Below are 17,277 nucleotides of genomic sequence, written 5' to 3'. Positions count from 1 at the left end.
CGAGCGCGGCACCTTGCAAAGAACGCACGCAAAGCTGAGGGAGAACGGTTTGGGGGTACGGTTCCAAATAGCAAAATTTAGAAATGTCTTCATAATTTCCTTTTAGTAAAGAGCACGCGTGGTGCTATCGACTTCGATTGCCTCTTATGGCACTACGTTGGGACAGCATGAAGGTCTCACTCTCTTTTCCAAAGCAGAGTGTCCCGAGCAGCCTCTTTGCAGGCAGGAGCAAGTGTCCCAAAGCAGCTCAACTGGTGTTCTCACCTCACGGCATCCTGCACTGTCACTGTAAATAGAAATGAAGCTTAATGACGCTCTTAAGGAATGTGGGAATGACTCGCATGATCGTTATTGTTTCTTTATCCCATATCAGGTGATAAACACATTTGTTATTGGGCTTATACCCAGTTAGCTCCCGCCTACGCATGAAATGTTTAGCTTTTGTCTCAAATTCAAAAGCCACTGATATGAAATACATATAATCACTCATGTCCTTTTTCTACCCCGCCTTATCTTTAGCTTAATCTCTTCCCCAGGAACCGTCCAAAATACAGCACTGATAATATTTCACACTTCAAAACTGTGTCCGGGTATCCTGTATGTGAGACACTTAACGATCCTTTTAAAGCAAGCCATATTTGTAAAAGATACAAGTTCTTGTAACGGGGGGGCTGAAACGTCACTATTAAAGAGTTGGCTGTGTAAGCGTGTCTGTTTTGCGGAAGATTAATGATTTTCAGGGCGCTTAAGAGGCTCCATAGCCATAGCTAAAATTGTAACTATTAGGATCAGATAATTTCTTGAAAAAAAACCAACTTCCTCAAAAAGATTAGGGAAAATATCTCCCTAGACCTTCCTCTCCAGGCACAGCTCTTCACTGCCCTCCTGGTCCGTGTTTAACTCGGACCCTGAGCCCCCAGGGCCGTAGGTACCTGAGACTTACACAGCCTCTGTGACACTGTGGGAGAGCGTTTGTAGAGACCACCATGCAACAAAATCGGTCCTGTTAAATTCAGAAATAAGCTCAGCTGGAGAAGATTGTGACAGCTTTATCCTGGAGTCCTCTGCATACTGGAGTGAGCAAGAGCAACCTCTCACGGTCGCGCAGCAGCAGCAGGGTTTCCTATCCCTTTGAAGACAAAAGCTAACGAGGACAAACTTCCTCTGAAAAATGTCAGAGTTCAATACTGGAACACAAGTGAAGAACCCCCAAAAGCGTTTGGATTTTGAATGGAAAAAAGAATCACGTTTTTTGAAAAGGCAAAGAGAAGGTGTGCTTTGTCCGACCCAACACGGACGTGTCTAAGACGAGGTGGATTCGTCCATTCCAACTGGGGAGACAGACCCGATCGGAGAAGCTCTCTACAGACACAGAACAGAGAGAGTATTCCTCACAAGCCCATAGCCCATATCCAGATGGACTCGGATGGCGACGTGGCTTCACACTGCAGTGAAGGTCTTGTCCTAAGAAAAGCCCGAGGAATTCCTATGGGCTGGTTTTCCCCCGCGTGAGGATCCAGCCTGTGTTATCCCTCGGTGTCACTAACAAGCCACAGGAATTGCTGAACAACAGTCTCCCTCCTCCCAGCCCATGCAGTAAAGCGGCACAGCAGCTCCCGCAAAGAACGCTCCCTGGGGCTAAACATGCGCCGGAGCAGCACGCAGCCCTTGGTTTCGGGTGTTGCTGCCTAGCTCTAGTTTGGTCCCCGAAGCCTGGAGTATCTCCTCCTGTCTGCTCGCTCTCGGGTTCCTCAGCCTCTCCTCCTGCCGCCTGCACGATGCAAGGAACACAAGGACAACCGAGCATTGTCTTGACTAACATCTCAGATCCAAAAGGGGCTGCAGGAGTTACCAGACCCGCTGCTGGCCATAAGGGGCCCTGGCAGGCCCCTGAGTGCATTAATAAGCCTTAATGACCCTGACCGGCCTCACCTGGGACCTCCACCCACACTCATGGGCCCAGGAGCTCTATTTAAGCTCAGCCCTGGGCCTTGACTTCCTTCTGCAGCTCTGTCGCAGGAGTGCTGGTCCCTGCCCGGCCGGGGAGCCTCTTGAGCTGGGCCTTGCCCTTGGCCGTGCCTTGTCACTCCGAACCTGCCCGGCAATCCCTGGACCCAGTCCTGACCCTTGGCTTGGGCTCGGACATGCCCTATCCTCATGGCGGCTGACGGAGCTGGGGGTCTTCAGCCTGGAGAAGAGGAGGCTGAGGGGAGACCTCGCTCTCTACAGCTCCCTGAGAGGAGCGGGTAGCCAGAACGGGTCGGGCTCTTCTCCCAAGGAACAGGCCATGGGACAAGAGAAGATGGCCTCAAGTTGCACCAGGGGAGGTTTAGGACGGATGTTAGGAACAATTTTGACACCGAAAGGGTTGTCGAGCATTGGAAGAGGCTGCCCAGGGCAGTGGTGGGGTCGCCGTCCCTGGAGGGATTTCAAAGCCGGGCAGACGCGGTGCTGAGGGACGTGGGGTCGTGGTGGGTTTGTCAGCGTTGGGTTGGTGGTTGGACCCGACGGTCTGAAAGGTCCCTCCCAGCCTGGGCAGCTCTAGGATTCTATGGCGCTGCCTGCACAGCAAGGGCCGGGGGCTGTGCCCGGGGCCTCTGCGAGGGGAGGCTGGGGCCACCCCACACCGACCCAGCTGGTCCCTGTTGTGATGCGGAGCCGCGGCATTGTGACATCACACACGTGCCCCCACCCACCGGGCTGTGACCTCACAGCAGTGTCCCTATAAAACACGGGCCACCCCGCCGCACGTCTCAGTGTGTCCATGGCGGACTGCGCACCGTGCGACAGCAGCTCTCTGCTCATCCTTGGCTTCCTTCTCCTGGCTGCTGCGGCTGTCCTGCTGCCCGCCGCCGCCAGGTACCAGGAGTGGAAACGATGTCTGCACAGCCCGGCTCTTCAAGGTCAAAGGTACGGGACGAGGGACAATGTGCCAGCCCCTTGTCCTGCTTCTTGCCACCAAGGAGCAGAGCAGGACCATGCCAGGCACCATGCCCGTGTGTCTGCGGCGTGTGGGGGGTGCACAGGTCTGTGACGCGTTGGGCTTTTGCGTGTGACTTAAGTGGTTGAGGCACCATCCCTGGAGGTATTTAAAAGACCCGTGGACACAGTGCTCAGCGATATGGTCTAGTGACGGGTTTTGACAGAGTTGGGTTGATGCTTGGACTTGATGATGTCAAAGGTCCCTTCCAACCTGGGCAGTTCCATGATTCCATGACTAAGAGTCCCAGCTACAGCCCAAGAGAGCCCAAAAACGGGACCTATGTGGAGCAATGAGTTGAGATGGTGCCTACATGGTTGGGCCCTCCAAGGTGGAGGGCAGACGGCGTGCCCTGTGCTGCAGCCCCAGTTGTCACCTCAAAGCTGGAGCCGAGCCAGGAGGAGCGCAGCAAACTCTCGATGCATTCTGCAAGGGAATTCCTGGAGAATAAGCTGCAAAGGCTTTCCGTGGCAGTGCAGCCATCCACGGAAATGCTGCGTCAGTCACTGCCCAAACGCCCGTCGGCTGGGACTGGCCTGGAGGTCATCTGCTCCAACACCCCTGCTCAAGCAGGGCCACCTGGAGATGGTCTCCCCAGACCTTGGATTAGTCGTCTCCAAGCAGGGAGAAGGACCCCCATCCCGTGGGCTCCCTGCCGAGGGCACAGAGAGGATCTGCCAGACGGGGACGCCGGCAGGGCCCGGAGTGCCAGTCCCGACCTGCTGCACCCCCAGCCTTGTGCTGCCCTTGCGCAGAGGCCAGGAACCGCTCTCCTGCCTCCCCAGTTCCGCCTCCACGTGTCGGAGAGGTCAGGTACCCTCCTGCCCGCAGAGCAGGAGCACACAAAGACGCTCCTGGTGTCACTCGTCTGCCCTGGGATGTCCCCGCCGTTTGTGGCACCACAAGCACTGTGGCTGAGCGTGCACCTCTGTAGCAGCAGTTGCGTCTCCGGGGCAGGTCATGAGCTTTGTATCCCTTTCGTTTGCAGCGCGAGATGGAACCAGAGGAGGAGGACTTGGCAGAAGATGGCCCCTCTTCCCCTGCTGCCAGCACCAGCCAGGGGACCCAGGCCGCGCCGCCAGAGGCCTCTGAGGACGCAAACCACCCTGTCTCCGAGGACAACAGCAGCAACGAAGCCTGCGCGAGCTCGTGCAGGCACTGCTTCTGTTTTTCCTGCATACAGGAGTGGGCCCGCAGGCAAGACACGTGCCCCAACTGCCACCAGTCTGTTCGGCATCTCTTCCCCACACAGGGAACCCACAACGATGAGGTGCAGGACATCACGCCCAGAGGGAGATCTCCACGCCGCTCTGCAGACAGGAGGAGACATCAGGCCCCCGGCCGCCAGCACCGCACGTCTTCCAGCAGAGACCACGGCGACGGCCGCGCCAGGGCCGCAGGGAGGGGACAAAGCAGGTCCCTGAGCTGGCACCAAGGTGGCCACAGCAGGGCTCAGCACGCCCGGGCCTACAACCACTCGAGAAGCAGGGGCAGGTCTCGGGACACTGGTCGTCGTGAGAGCCGACCCCAAAGGCACGAACGGGACATCCCGGCCTCCTCCTGGAGGAGCCAGCGCCGCCAGCGGGCAGACGAGGATTCTTCCTGGGGCCGGCACGCCACAAGGAGCCGATCCCGGCGGAGGTCCCGCAGCACGCAAGGCCAAGCTGGGAGGGAGCACTCCCGGGGCCACCGCGGCAGATGGTGGTGGTGGGGCAGGGACGGGGACGGGGAGCGTCCCGGTGCCTGGGACAGGCAACGGAGCAGGTTCCGCAGGAGAGGCCACAGCAGGGACCTGGCCGCAGCAGCCGATGGCTCCTCTGCAAGATGGAGGTGGTGGAGGAGCGGGGACTGGGACGAGGGATGAGCTCCACGGCCTCAACGGGACATCCGGGACTACTCGGGGAGGAGCCGATCCCGGCGGAGGTTCCGCAGCACTGGGGGCCGACCACGAGCCCAGCCGGAGCGGCAAAGGAGGAGGGATGGGGACCAGTGGGGAGTCCCAGCTTCTTCCAGGAGAAGAGAACACCGTCCGCAGAGAGGCCGCAATTCCTCCAGAGGAGGGCGTGCAGCAAGGAGACGATCCCGGCGCAGGATCTGGTAGCACACCCTACCAACAAGGGGAACGCAACGCTCGCCGCCTGACCAATGCCCCCCAGGCTGCGCATCCAGCCCAGGGACGCAATAGGCCCTCGAGGTGGTGGTTGTGCGCCTGCTGAGGGGCATGCGGATGGTGGCAGTGGGACAGTCACAATCTGGGTTGCCGCCGACTCTGGCAGTGGCAGCCAACAGGATCGAGCCAGCCCCACTGCTCCTGCTGAGGAAGGAAATCCACGGCAGAAAGCCCGCCTGTCCTCTCCTCTCGTGGCAACCCCTCTGGGAAACGTCTTCCAGCGCTTGACCACCCTCCAAATAAACAAGTTTTGTATAGTCATTAGCTAGAAGGCCCTGTATTTCAGTTTGCGCCCGTTGTCTCTTCTCCTCTCACCGCATAGTGCTGAGAAGGGACTGCAGGAGCGGAGGGGCCTGGTGGAAACCGGGGCACAAGGGCAAAGGAAAGGACAGGGAAGGAGGAGAGGGCGAGCTGAGGTTCTCTGTTGGGGCTGTTCATGCTCAGGGCCTCAAGGTCTCGCGGCTGTCTCTCTGTGGAGGGCAGTGCGAGGGAGACTCCTCCACAAAGCCCTTCCTCCATCTCCACTCATTGCTCCAAATCAGTCCTGGTTTTGTGCTCTCTCGGACTGTACGTGTGGCTCTTGGTCACATGCGAAAGCCCAACACGTAGCAGATCGGGTGGACCACGCGGTGGATAAGGAATTGGCTGGATGGGGGAAGGGTTTTACACTGACAGAGGGGAGATTTGGATGAGATCTGAGGAAGATATTCTTGGCTGTGAGGGGGGTGAGCCCCTGGCCCAGGTTGCCCACAGAAGCTGTGGCTGCCCCATCCCTGGAGGGGTTCAAGGCCAGGTTGGACGGGGCTTGGAGCAGCCTGGGCTGGGGGGAGGTGTCCCTGCCCAGGGCAGGGGGTGGCACTGGGTGGGCTTTAACGGTCCCTTCCCACCCAAACCATTCCATGATTCTAATTCTACCCTGGTGACCGTTTCAGTTGTGTCATAATCACACAAAAAAAATACCCCAAGACAAAAACCCCTTCCAACCTAAAAATTTTAAATACTTCTTTACAGATATGGGAAAAGTGTGGGTATCTTGAAGAGATGCCCAGGCAAGAAGGTTGGGAGGCACTTCCCAGGAGCTGTGCCTGGGCTGAGCGGGCCCATCTTTAGGCCAGGCCCTGCGCGGCCCCCTCAGGAGACGGCTGTCGGAGGGGCACACCCGCCGCTGTTTTAAAAGCTGGCTGCTGTTAAATGCCATGTTTTCTTTCAGTAGCATATTGAAGGAAAGCAGCCACCGAGAGTGCCTTCTGCAGACAACCGCGTGCTGCCGGAGCCTCAGGCACAGCGTTGAGCACCTCATCCAGGCTCCCTCTCTGCGTGACGGAGGAGGAACGTGCGCTTCCATAGACCAAAGTGAGAGCTAGGAGTTTAGGCGAGACTCCTCTACTTTGGACAAAATAAACTCCGCTGAGATTAATTCTTTCCTAATGAGTAAATAACAGGAAATACCCAGCTGAAAAGATGAAGGAAGAGGTAGAACTCCATCGGTGCCTAGCATATGTTTCCAAAGCCACCAGTGACACCCGTATGTCAGACTTAGCATCACCTAAAAGTAGCCGCACTGTCGCAGACGTGCGTTGTTGTACCCCCCCCAAAAATCACTGGGCACCTTGTGCGTACAGCTGTGCTGGTTCTGAGATAAGCTTGGCCACAGTGATTGGCAAAAATCTGATCAGCATTTTTGAGGAGCCCACACAAAAAGGAAGCGAGACCCAGGTACTTAATCTCAGCCCTTGTCTTGCGTCACACTAGATTACCCCATGAAATACATTAATGAACAACCTTTCTTCCTTTCTTGTCTTTATAGTCGCCGCACCTCTCATCTCAGCAGGTAAGCTGTTACAGAGGTGAGCATGCTGGTAAGCAACCACACCACAGTGACCTACTTCATCCTCTTGGGACTGACAAATCGCCCAGAACTACAGTCCCTGCTCTTTGTGACGATCCTGCTAATCTACGCCATCACCCTTGGCTGTCTCAGGAACCAGCGAAGTTCATGTACATAATGTCTAAATGGTTTAAGTCAGTATTAACATCCTACGAAGAGTTCTGCTCTCTCTTTACGCCGCTGACGTTGAAAACTTTCACTTGTTGATTTATGTGGAGCTATGTTCATCAATCGGGGTCAGTAGAACCACTGATGTGGAAGTTAACCCCTTGCAGGCGACTTCTGCTCAAGTGTCAGGCCAGTATACTCAAGAAAGCAATTAGCAAACACCGGAAGGACCGCATCGGGGGAAGTAATCAGTCCCTTTGTGTAATAAAACACGTAGGGTAAAAGCTCCAGCTCCCAGAAGCGTACTGCAGGTCTCGCCTTTAAAAGAAAACTGTTCCTTGCACGCTGATTTTGACAGATTCCTAAATTCAACGGAAGGAGCGCGTGTTCTGAAGAGGGTCGAAGGCTGAGCAACCCTTCCTCTCCCGAGGCCACGGTGCCCCACGCCTCTGGTACAAGACAGGCAGACTGCCGACGTGCAAGACCTGGGGCAGATTTCGAGGCCCAACAACTTGCCATATCACTTCTCAGGGTAACAAGCCTAGAAAATTGCGTCAGATCAGGCAGTTCAAGAAGGGTCATTAAGAGAACAGCAGGAAGAGAAAGAAAATACTTCAAGACAGCAGGTTAAAATTAAATATTGTTTGAGGTCTAGCCTCAGAAAAAAAAAGCTCTGCCTCAGGTCTGTGCCTACCTACTTCTCCCAGTCTGAATTTGGGCTGTATAGAAGTCAATCCAAGGTAAGGAACCACAAAGCAGACGTTCATTAGACCAGCGCGTTCCCGTGTGCATCGGCTGCACCGTTCTCCACGCGCTGCTAAACGTGATTCTCCCGAAAGCTGCGACACTTTGCAAAGCTCTCTCTGCTTCCCCATTTCTCTCCCTCCAGGCCTCTGCTTCGCTGGCGCTCCCTCTTCACCAAACAGAAATTTCCCGTTTCCTTCCGTTTTGTGGGTTATGTCAGTGCGGAGCTCTGGGCTCTCCCTTAGAGTTTAGGATGCTCCCGGGTCACAGAGAACTCTGTTCTAAAGACAGCTACGCGCAAGCCCAGGCACTGGGGTTAATCTTTACAATTCTAAGAACATCAGAAAACGCCACCAGCCGGGTAGCTATACCCTTCTGGAGGTAGGTAAAACGACCCTGAACTTCCCATCATTGTTCTCTGTGAAAATAGCGTTCAGCAACGTTTCTCCAAGTCTTCCCCTCCTTAGATATGTCTGTGTGGGCTTCCGTTTGGGATGTGTGGCAGGAATTCAAACACCTGGCATCTGACAGCAGTGAGTTCCAGCATCTGTGTTGACGCTGATGAGGAGGAAACAACCAGCTGAAAGAAGCAACCCCAGCTGCAACTCAAATGGTGGTAGAACTGGAAGAGATCCCTCTCAAAAGGTCCTGATTTGGGGTGGTTCTTTTTTGGTTTGGGTGCTTTGTGGGGGGCTTTTTGTTGTTACAGGACACCTAGAGGATTGAATGTTTTGGCTACATAAAATGTGGGCAAGTAAAGGAAAGGGACAAGAACCCCAGATTAGAATCATCTAGGTGGAAAGAATGCCGTGTACTCGCTTTTAGAGTTCACCCAGTTATACATAAGCTTATGGAGACTCAAATTCAAGGTTCCATGGCTTGCTGCAGTATTTTGCTAGATTCACATGCTCCACCTGGCCTGGAATCAAATAAAATTTCAACTCCAAATTTTTGTTGTACCTCCCCTTGCATCAAGCAGAAGGCTTACAGCATGACCAGGCTACGATTTCAGAATAAGCCAAAACCGCCAGTCCAACTTGCTTTGTGTAACGAATAACTGCTTCCTTCATCCTGACCACTCTTTGTACCTCGGCAGATCTCCCATTGTATCCCTTGAGTCAAATGGCTGGAAGGAATGACAGCACGGTAACCCATTTCATCCTCCTAGGACTGACAGACCATGGGCAGCTGCAGGTCCCTCTGTTCTTCATATTTGCAGTGATTTACGTCATCACTGTGGTGGGGAACCTTGGCATGATCATTTTGATTCGGACTCATCTCCAGCTTCACACTCCCATGTATTTCTTCCTCAGTAACTTGTCCGTGATCGACCTCTGCTATTCCACTGTCTTTGCTCCGAGGTTGCTGGTGAGCTTCCTAGTGGAGAGCAAAACCATTTCCTACTCCGCGTGCCTTTCCCAGAGCTTCTTTTTTGCGCTTTTTGCCACCGCGGAGGCGTTCTTACTATCTGCGATGGCATATGACCGCTACGTAGCCATCTGTAGTCCGCTGCTCTACAGTACTGTTATGACCAGGAGAGTCTGTACGCAGCTAGTGGTGGGATCGTACGTGGGGGGGCTCCTGAACTCGTTGACGCACACTTGTGGCTTGCTGGGGCTGCCATTCTGCGGGCCCAATGTCATCAATCATTACTTTTGTGACGTACCTCCCCTGCTGCAACTGGCGTGCTTGGACACCCGGCGTAATCAGACTTTGCTATTAGTTTTCTCTGCGGTTCTCGCTCTCCTGACCCTCCTGGTCATCGTCGTTTCCTACGTGCGCATCCTCTCGGCCATCCTGAGGATCCGGTCGGACAACAGCAGGAAGAAAACCTTCCACACCTGTGCCTCTCACCTGACTGCCGTCACCATTTTCTACGGCTCCGTTTCATTTAGCTACATCCAACCCAGCTCCAGCTACTCGATGGAGCAGGAGAAAGTCTCAGCAGTCTTCTACACCCTGGTGATCCCCATGCTGAACCCCCTGATCTACAGCCTGAGGAACAGGGAAGTGAGGAACAGCTTCAGGAGGACTCTTAGGGCAAAGCAGCTTTTCCACTAACGAGCGCGGCACCTGGCAAAGAACGCACGCAAAGCTGAGGGAGAACGGTTTGGGGGTACGGTTCCAAATAGCAAAATTTAGAAATGTCTTCATAATTTCCTTTTAGTAAAGAGCACGCGTGGTGCTATCGACTTCGATTGCCTCTTATGGCACTACGTTGGGACAGCATGAAGGTCTCACTCTCTTTTCCAAAGCAGAGTGTCCCGAGCAGCCTCTTTGCAGGCAGGAGCAAGTGTCCCAAAGCAGCTCAACTGGTGTTCTCACCTCACGGCATCCTGCACTGTCACTGTAAATAGAAATGAAGCTTAATGACGCTCTTAAGGAATGTGGGAATGACTCGCATGATCGTTATTGTTTCTTTATCCCATATCAGGTGATAAACACATTTGTTATTGGGCTTATACCCAGTTAGCTCCCGCCTACGCATGAAATGTTTAGCTTTTGTCTCAAATTCAAAAGCCACTGATATGAAATACATATAATCACTCATGTCCTTTTTCTACCCCCCCTTATCTTTAGCTTAATCTCTTCCCCAGGAACCGTCCAAAATACAGCACTGATAATATTTCACACTTCAAAACTGTGTCCGGGTATCCTGTATGTGAGACACTTACCGATCCTTTTAAAGCAAGCCATATTTGTAAAAGATGATACAAGTTCTTGTAACGGGGGGGCTGAAACGTCACTATTAAAGAGTTGGCTGTGTAAGCGTGTCTGTTTTGCGGAAGATTAATGATTTTCAGGGCGCTTAAGAGGCTCCATAGCCATAGCTAAAATTGTAACTATTAGGATCAGATAATTTCTTGAAAAAAAAACAACTTCCTCAAAAAGATTAGGGAAAATATCTCCCTAGACCTTCCTCTCCAGGCACAGCTCTTCACTGCCCTCCTGGTCCGTGTTTAACTCGGACCCTGAGCCCCCAGGGCCGTAGGTACCTGAGACTTACACAGCCTCTGTGACACTGTGGGAGAGCGTTTGTAGAGACCACCATGCAACAAAATCGGTCCTGTTAAATTCAGAAATAAGCTCAGCTGGAGAAGATTGTGACAGCTTTATCCTGGAGTCCTCTGCATACTGGAGTGAGCAAGAGCAACCTCTCACGGTCGCGCAGCAGCAGCAGGGTTTCCTATCCCTTTGAAGACAAAAGCTAACGAGGACAAACTTCCTCTGAAAAATGTCAGAGTTCAATACTGAAACACAAGTGAAGAACCCCCAAAAGCGTTTGGATTTTGAATGGAAAAAAGAATCACGTTTTTTGAAAAGGCAAAGAGAAGGTGTGCTTTGTCCGACCCAACACGGACGTGTCTAAGACGAGGTGGATTCGTCCATTCCAACTGGGGAGACAGACCCGATCGGAGAAGCTCTCTACGGACACAGAACAGAGAGAGTATTCCTCACAAGCCCATAGCCCATATCCAGATGGACTCGGATGGCGACATGGCTTCACACTGCAGTGAAGGTCTTGTCCTAAGAAAAGACCGAGGAATTCCTATGGGCTGGTTTTCCCCCGCGTGAGGATCCAGCCTGTGTTATCCCTCGGTGTCACTAACAAGCCACAGGAATTGCTGAACAACAGTCTCCCTCCTCCCAGCCCATGCAGTAAAGCGGCACAGCAGCTCCCGCAAAGAACGCTCCCTGGGGCTAAACATGCGCCGGAGCAGCACGCAGCCCTTGGTTTTGGGTGTTGCTGCCTAGCTCTAGTTTGGTCCCCGAAGTCTGGAGTATCTCCTCCTGTCTGCTCGCTCTCGGGTTCCTCAGCCTCTCCTCCTGCCGCCTGCACGATGCAAGGAACACAAGGACAACCGAGCATTGTCTTGACTAACATCTCAGATCCAAAAGGGGCTGCAGGAGTTACCAGACCCGCTGCTGGCCATAAGGGGCCCTGGCAGGCCCCTGAGTGCATTAATAAGCCTTAATGACCCTGACCGGCCTCACCTGGGACCTCCACCCACACTCATGGGCCCAGGAGCTCTATTTAAGCTCAGCCCTGGGCCTTGACTTCCTTCTGCAGCTCTGTCGCAGGAGTGCTGGTCCCTGCCCGGCCGGGGAGCCTCTGGAGCTGGGCCTTGCCCTTGGCCGTGCCTTGTCACTCCGAACCTGCCCGGCAATCCCTGGACCCAGTCCTGACCCTTGGCTTGGGCTCGGACATGCCCTATCCTCATGGCGGCTGACGGAGCTGGGGGTGTTCAGCCTGGAGAAGAGGAGGCTGAGGGGAGACCTTCTCGCTCTCTACAGCTCCCCGAGAGGAGCGGGTAGCCAGAACGGGTCGGGCTCTTCTCCCAGGGAACAGGCCATGGGACAAGAGGAGATGGCCTCAAGTTGCACCAGGGGAGGTTTAGGACGGATGTTAGGAACAATTTTGACACCAAAAGGGTTGTCGAGCATTGGAAGAGGCTGCCCAGGGCAGTGGTGGGGTCGCCGTCCCTGGAGGGATTTCAAAGCCGGGCAGACGCGGTGCTGAGGGCAGTGGGGTCGTGGTGGGTTTGTCAGCGTTGGGTTGGTGGTTGGACCCGATGGTCTGAAAGGTCCCTCCCAGCCTGGGCAGCTCTAGGATTCTATGGCGCTGCCTGCACAGCAAGGGCCGGGGGCTGTGCCCGAGGCCTCTGCGAGGGGAGGCTGGGGCCACCCCACACCGACCCAGCTGGTCCCTGTTGTGATGCGGAGCCGCGGCATTGTGACATCACAGACGTGCCCCCAGCCACCGGGCTGTGACCTCACAGCAGTGTCCCTATAAAACACGGGCCACCCCGCTGCACATCTCAGTGTGTCCATGGCGGACTGCGCACCGTGCGACAGCAGCTCTCTGCTCATCCTTGGCTTCCTTCTCCTGGCTGCTGCGGCTGTCCTGCTGCCCGCCGCCGCCAGGTACCAGGAGTGGAAACGATGTCTGCACAGCCCGGCTCTTCAAGGTCAAAGGTACGGGACGAGGGACAATGTGCCAGCCCCTTGTCCTGCTTCTTGCCACCAAGGAGCAGAGCAGGACCATGCCAGGCACCATGCCCGTGTGTCTGCGGCGTGTGGGGGGTGCACAGGTCTGTGACGCGTTGGGCTTTTGCGCGTGACTTAAGTGGTTGAGGCACCATCCCTGGAGGTATTTAAAAGACCCGTGGACACAGTGCTCAGCGATATGGTCTAGTGACGGGTTTTGACAGAGTTGGGTTGATGCTTGGACTTGATGATGTCAAAGGTCCCTTCCAACCTGGGCAGTTCCATGATTCCATGACTAAGAGCCCCAGCTACAGCCCAAGAGAGCCCAAAAACGGGACCTATGTGGAGCAATGAGTTGAGATGGTGCCTACATGGTTGGGCCCTCCAAGGTGGAGGGCAGACGGCGTGCCCTGTGCTGCAGCCCCAGTTGTCACCTCAAAGCTGGAGCCGAGCCAGGAGGAGCGCAGCAAACTCTCGATGCATTCTGCAAGGGAATTCCTGGGGAATAAGCTGCAAAGGCTTTCCGTGGCAGTGCAGCCATCCACGGAAATGCTGCGTCAGTCACTGCCCAAACACCCGTCGGCTGGGACTGGCCTGGAGGTCATCTGCTCCAACACCCCTGCTCAAGCAGGGCCACCTGGAGATGGTCTCCCCAGACCTTGGATTAGTCGTCTCCAAGCAGGGAGAAGGACCCCCATCCCGTGGGCTCCCTGCCGAGGGCACAGAGAGGATCTGCCAGACGGGGACGCCGGCAGGGCCCGGAGTGCCAGTCCCGACCTGCTGCACCCCCAGCCTTGTGCTGCCCTTGCGCAGAGGCCAGGAACCGCTCTCCTGCCTCCCCAGTTCCGCCTCCACGTGTCGGAGAGGTCAGGTACCCTCCTGCCCGCAGAGCAGGAGCACACAAAGACGCTCCTGGTGTCACTCGTCTGCCCTGGGATGTCCCCGCCGTTCGTGGCACCACAAGCACCTCTGTAGCAGCAGTTGCGTCTCCGGGGCAGGTCATGAGCTTTGTATCCCTTTCGTTTGCAGCGCGAGATGGAACCAGAGGAGGAGGACTTGGCAGAAGATGGCCCCTCTTCCCCTGCTGCCAGCACCAGCCAGGGGACCCAGGCCGCGCCGCCGGAGGCCTCTGAGGACGCAAACCACCCTGTCTCCGAGGACAACAGCAGCAACGAAGCCTGCGCGAGCTCGTGCAGGCACTGCTTCTGTTTTTCCTGCATACAGGAGTGGGCCCGCAGGCAAGACATGTGCCCCAACTGCCACCGGTCTGTTCGGCACCTCTTCCCCACACAGGGAACCCACAACGATGACGTGCAGGACATCACGCCCGGAGGGAGATCTCCACGCCGCTCTGCAGACAGGAGGAGACATCAGGCCCCCGGCCGCCAGCACCGCACGTCTTCCAGCAGAGACCACGGCGACGGCCGCGCCAGGGCCGCAGGGAGGGGACAAAGCAGGTCCCTGAGCTGGCACCAAGGTGGCCACAGCAGGGCTCAGCACGCCCGGGGCTACGACCACTCGAGAAGCAGGGGCAGGTCTCGGGACACTGGTCGTCGTGAGAGCCGACCCCAAAGGCACGAACGGGACATCCCGGCCTCCTCCTGGAGGAGCCAGCGCCGCCAGCGGGCAGACGAGGATTCTTCCTGGGGCCGGCACGCCACAAGGAGCCGATCCCGGCGGAGGTCCCGCAGCACGCAAGGCCAAGCTGGGAGGGAGCACTCCCGGGGCCACCGCGGCAGATGGTGGTGGTGGGGCAGGGACGGGGACGGGGAGCGTCCCGGTGCCTGGGACAGGCAACGGAGCAGGTTCCGCAGGAGAGGCCACAGCAGGGACCTGGGCGCAGCAGCCGATGGCTCCTCTGCAAGATGGAGGTGGTGGAAGAGCGGGGACTGGGACGAGGGACGAGCTCCACGGCCTCAACGGGACATCCGGGACTACTCGGGGAGGAGCCGATCCCGGCGGAGGTTCCGCAGCACTGGGGGCCGACCACGAGCCCAGCCGGAGCGGCAAAGGAGGAGGGATGGGGACCAGTGGGGAGTCCCAGCTTCTTCCAGGAGAAGAGAACACCGTCCGCGGAGAGGCCGCAATTCCTCCAGAGGAGGGCGTGCAGCAAGGAGACGATCCCGGCGCAGGATCTGGTAGCACACCCTACCAACAAGGGGAACGCAACGCTCGCCGCCTGACCAATGCCCCCCAGGCTGCGCATCCAGCCCAGGGACGCAATAGGCCCTCGAGGTGGTGGTTGTGCGCCTGCTGAGGGGCATGCGGATGGTGGCAGTGGGACAGTCACAATCTGGGTTGCCGCCGACTCTGGCAGTGGCAGCCAACAGGATCGAGCCAGCCCCACTGCTCCTGCTGAGGAAGGAAATCCACGGCAGAAAGCCCGCCCGTCCTCTCCTCTCGTGGCAACCCCTCTGGGAAACGTCTTCCAGCGCTTGACCACCCTCCAAATAAACAAGTTTTGTATAGTCATTAGCTAGAAGGCCCTGTATTTCAGTTTGCGCCCGTTGTCTCTTCTCTCACCGCATAGTGCTGAGAAGGGACTGCAGGAGCGGAGGGGCCTGGTGGAAACCGGGGCACAAGGGCAAAGGAAAGGACAGGGAAGGAGGAGAGGGCGAGCTGAGGTTCTCTGTTGGGGCTGTTCATGCTCAGGGCCTCAAGGTCTCGCGGCTGTCTCTCTGTGGAGGGCAGTGCGAGGGAGACTCCTCCACAAAGCCCTTCCTCCATCTCCACTCATTGCTCCAAATCAGTCCTGGTTTTGTGCTCTCTCGGACTGTACGTGTGGCTCTTGGTCACATGCGAAAGCCCAACACGTAGCAGATCGGGTGGACCACGCGGTGGATAAGGAATTGGCTGGATGGTCACCCTCAAAGAGCTGCGGTCAATGGCTCGATGTCTGAGTGGAAACCAGCTGCATCCCCAGCAGCGTGGGCAGTAGGGCGAGGGGGGGATTCTGCCCCGCTCTGGGAGACCCCCCTGCAGTGCTGCCCCCAGCGATGGGGCACCAACAGCAGAAGGACACGGAGCTGTTGGAGCGGGGCCAGAGGAGGCCCCGGAGATGCTGGGAGGGCTGGAGCCCCTCTGCTGTGGGGACAGGCTGAGAGAGCTGGGGGGGCTCAGCCTGGAGAAGAGAAGGCTCCGGGGAGACCTTCCAGCCCCTTCCAGGCCCTCAAGGGGCTCCAGGAAAGCTGGGGAGGGACTCTGGATCAGGGAGGGGAGCCATGGGACGAGGGGGAAGGGGTTTCCACTGAAAGAGGGGAGATTTAGGTTAGATCTGAGGAAGAAACTGTTTGCTGTGAGGGTGGTGAGCCCCTGGCCCAGGTTGCCCAGAGAAGCTGTGGCTGCCCCATCCCTGGAGGGGTTCAAGGCCAGGTTGGACGGGGCTTGGAGCAACCTGGGCTGGGGGGAGGTGTCCCTGCCCAGGGCAGGGGGTGGCACTGGGTGGGCTTTAATGGTCCCTTCCCACCCAAACCATTCCATGATTCTAATTCTACCCTGGTGACTGTTTCAGTTGTGTCATAATCACACAACAAAAATACCCCAAGACAAAAAACCCTTCCAACCTAAGAATTTTAAATACTTATTTACAGATATGGGAAAAGTGTGGGTATCTTGAAGAGATGCTGTGAAAAATAGTGAAGGTATTGTTGGCTTTCGCCATAATAAGAAGGCTATAAATCTTTGACTTAGAAGGATAACTAACCTTTAGTAAATTGGGAAACATGAGAAACCTCAAAGATAACAACTAACAGCAACTGTGAAGAAAAACATCATGAAGAAAAACATCCGAGAGAAACAAAAGAGAACTTCTCCAAGGACTCCACAAGTGATTAACAGGAGGAAACAGAGGCACAGGAGAAGGGAGCTGATTATAATCGATCCTACCAGAAGGAAACAGATGCTTGGGAAAGGGGAACTGAAGATCATCGATCCTCAGAAACAATTCAGAAGGAAACACACAAATAGAAGAGAAAAAGGACTAATAATAATCAATCATTATAAACAATTACTCTGTCTAAAATAGTGAATACGTATGCAATATTGAATGTATGTAAGACATGGTTGAAGTGTTAGCTGGTGCGCCTCTGACCTGAGTCATGCACCCAGCGCTGTGCTTTTGCTTTATTGACTTTGTCCCTATAATAAAATACGTGCCATTTCTGTTTAAGGAATCTGGCTATTTATTACAGATGCACAGATAAGAAGGTTGGGAGGCACTTCCCAGGAGCTGTGCCTGGGCTGAGCAGGTCCAACTTTAGGCCAGGCCCTGCGTGGCCCCCTCAGGAGACGGCTGTCGGAGGGGCACACCCGCCGCTGCCCGAGGCCGGAGCACCGTTAGGGTTTGCTCTGGCGCTTTTCTCCCTCCTTACACCGACACAAACCCCACCAAGGCCACAC

At 55.7% G+C, this 17,277-nt stretch overlaps 1 protein-coding gene across 1 annotated transcript; it reads left to right on the top strand.

Annotated features, from left to right (window-relative positions):
- The first annotated feature begins 9,009 nt into the window (after positions 1–9,009).
- Positions 9,010–9,951, top strand: LOC141741661 (olfactory receptor 5J3-like). The gene has a single exon (XM_074582519.1). The coding sequence runs from the start codon at positions 9,013–9,015 to the stop codon at positions 9,949–9,951; it is 939 nt and encodes a 312-aa protein (XP_074438620.1). The 5' UTR covers positions 9,010–9,012.
- Positions 9,952–17,277: the final 7,326 nt, after the last annotated feature.

Source organism: Larus michahellis, chromosome 4 (genome assembly GCF_964199755.1).
Source record: "Larus michahellis chromosome 4, bLarMic1.1, whole genome shotgun sequence".
Taxonomy (NCBI): domain Eukaryota; kingdom Metazoa; phylum Chordata; class Aves; order Charadriiformes; family Laridae; genus Larus; species Larus michahellis.
Note: the sequence above shows the minus strand (reverse complement) of the source record. Positions and strands in the feature narration are given on the sequence as shown.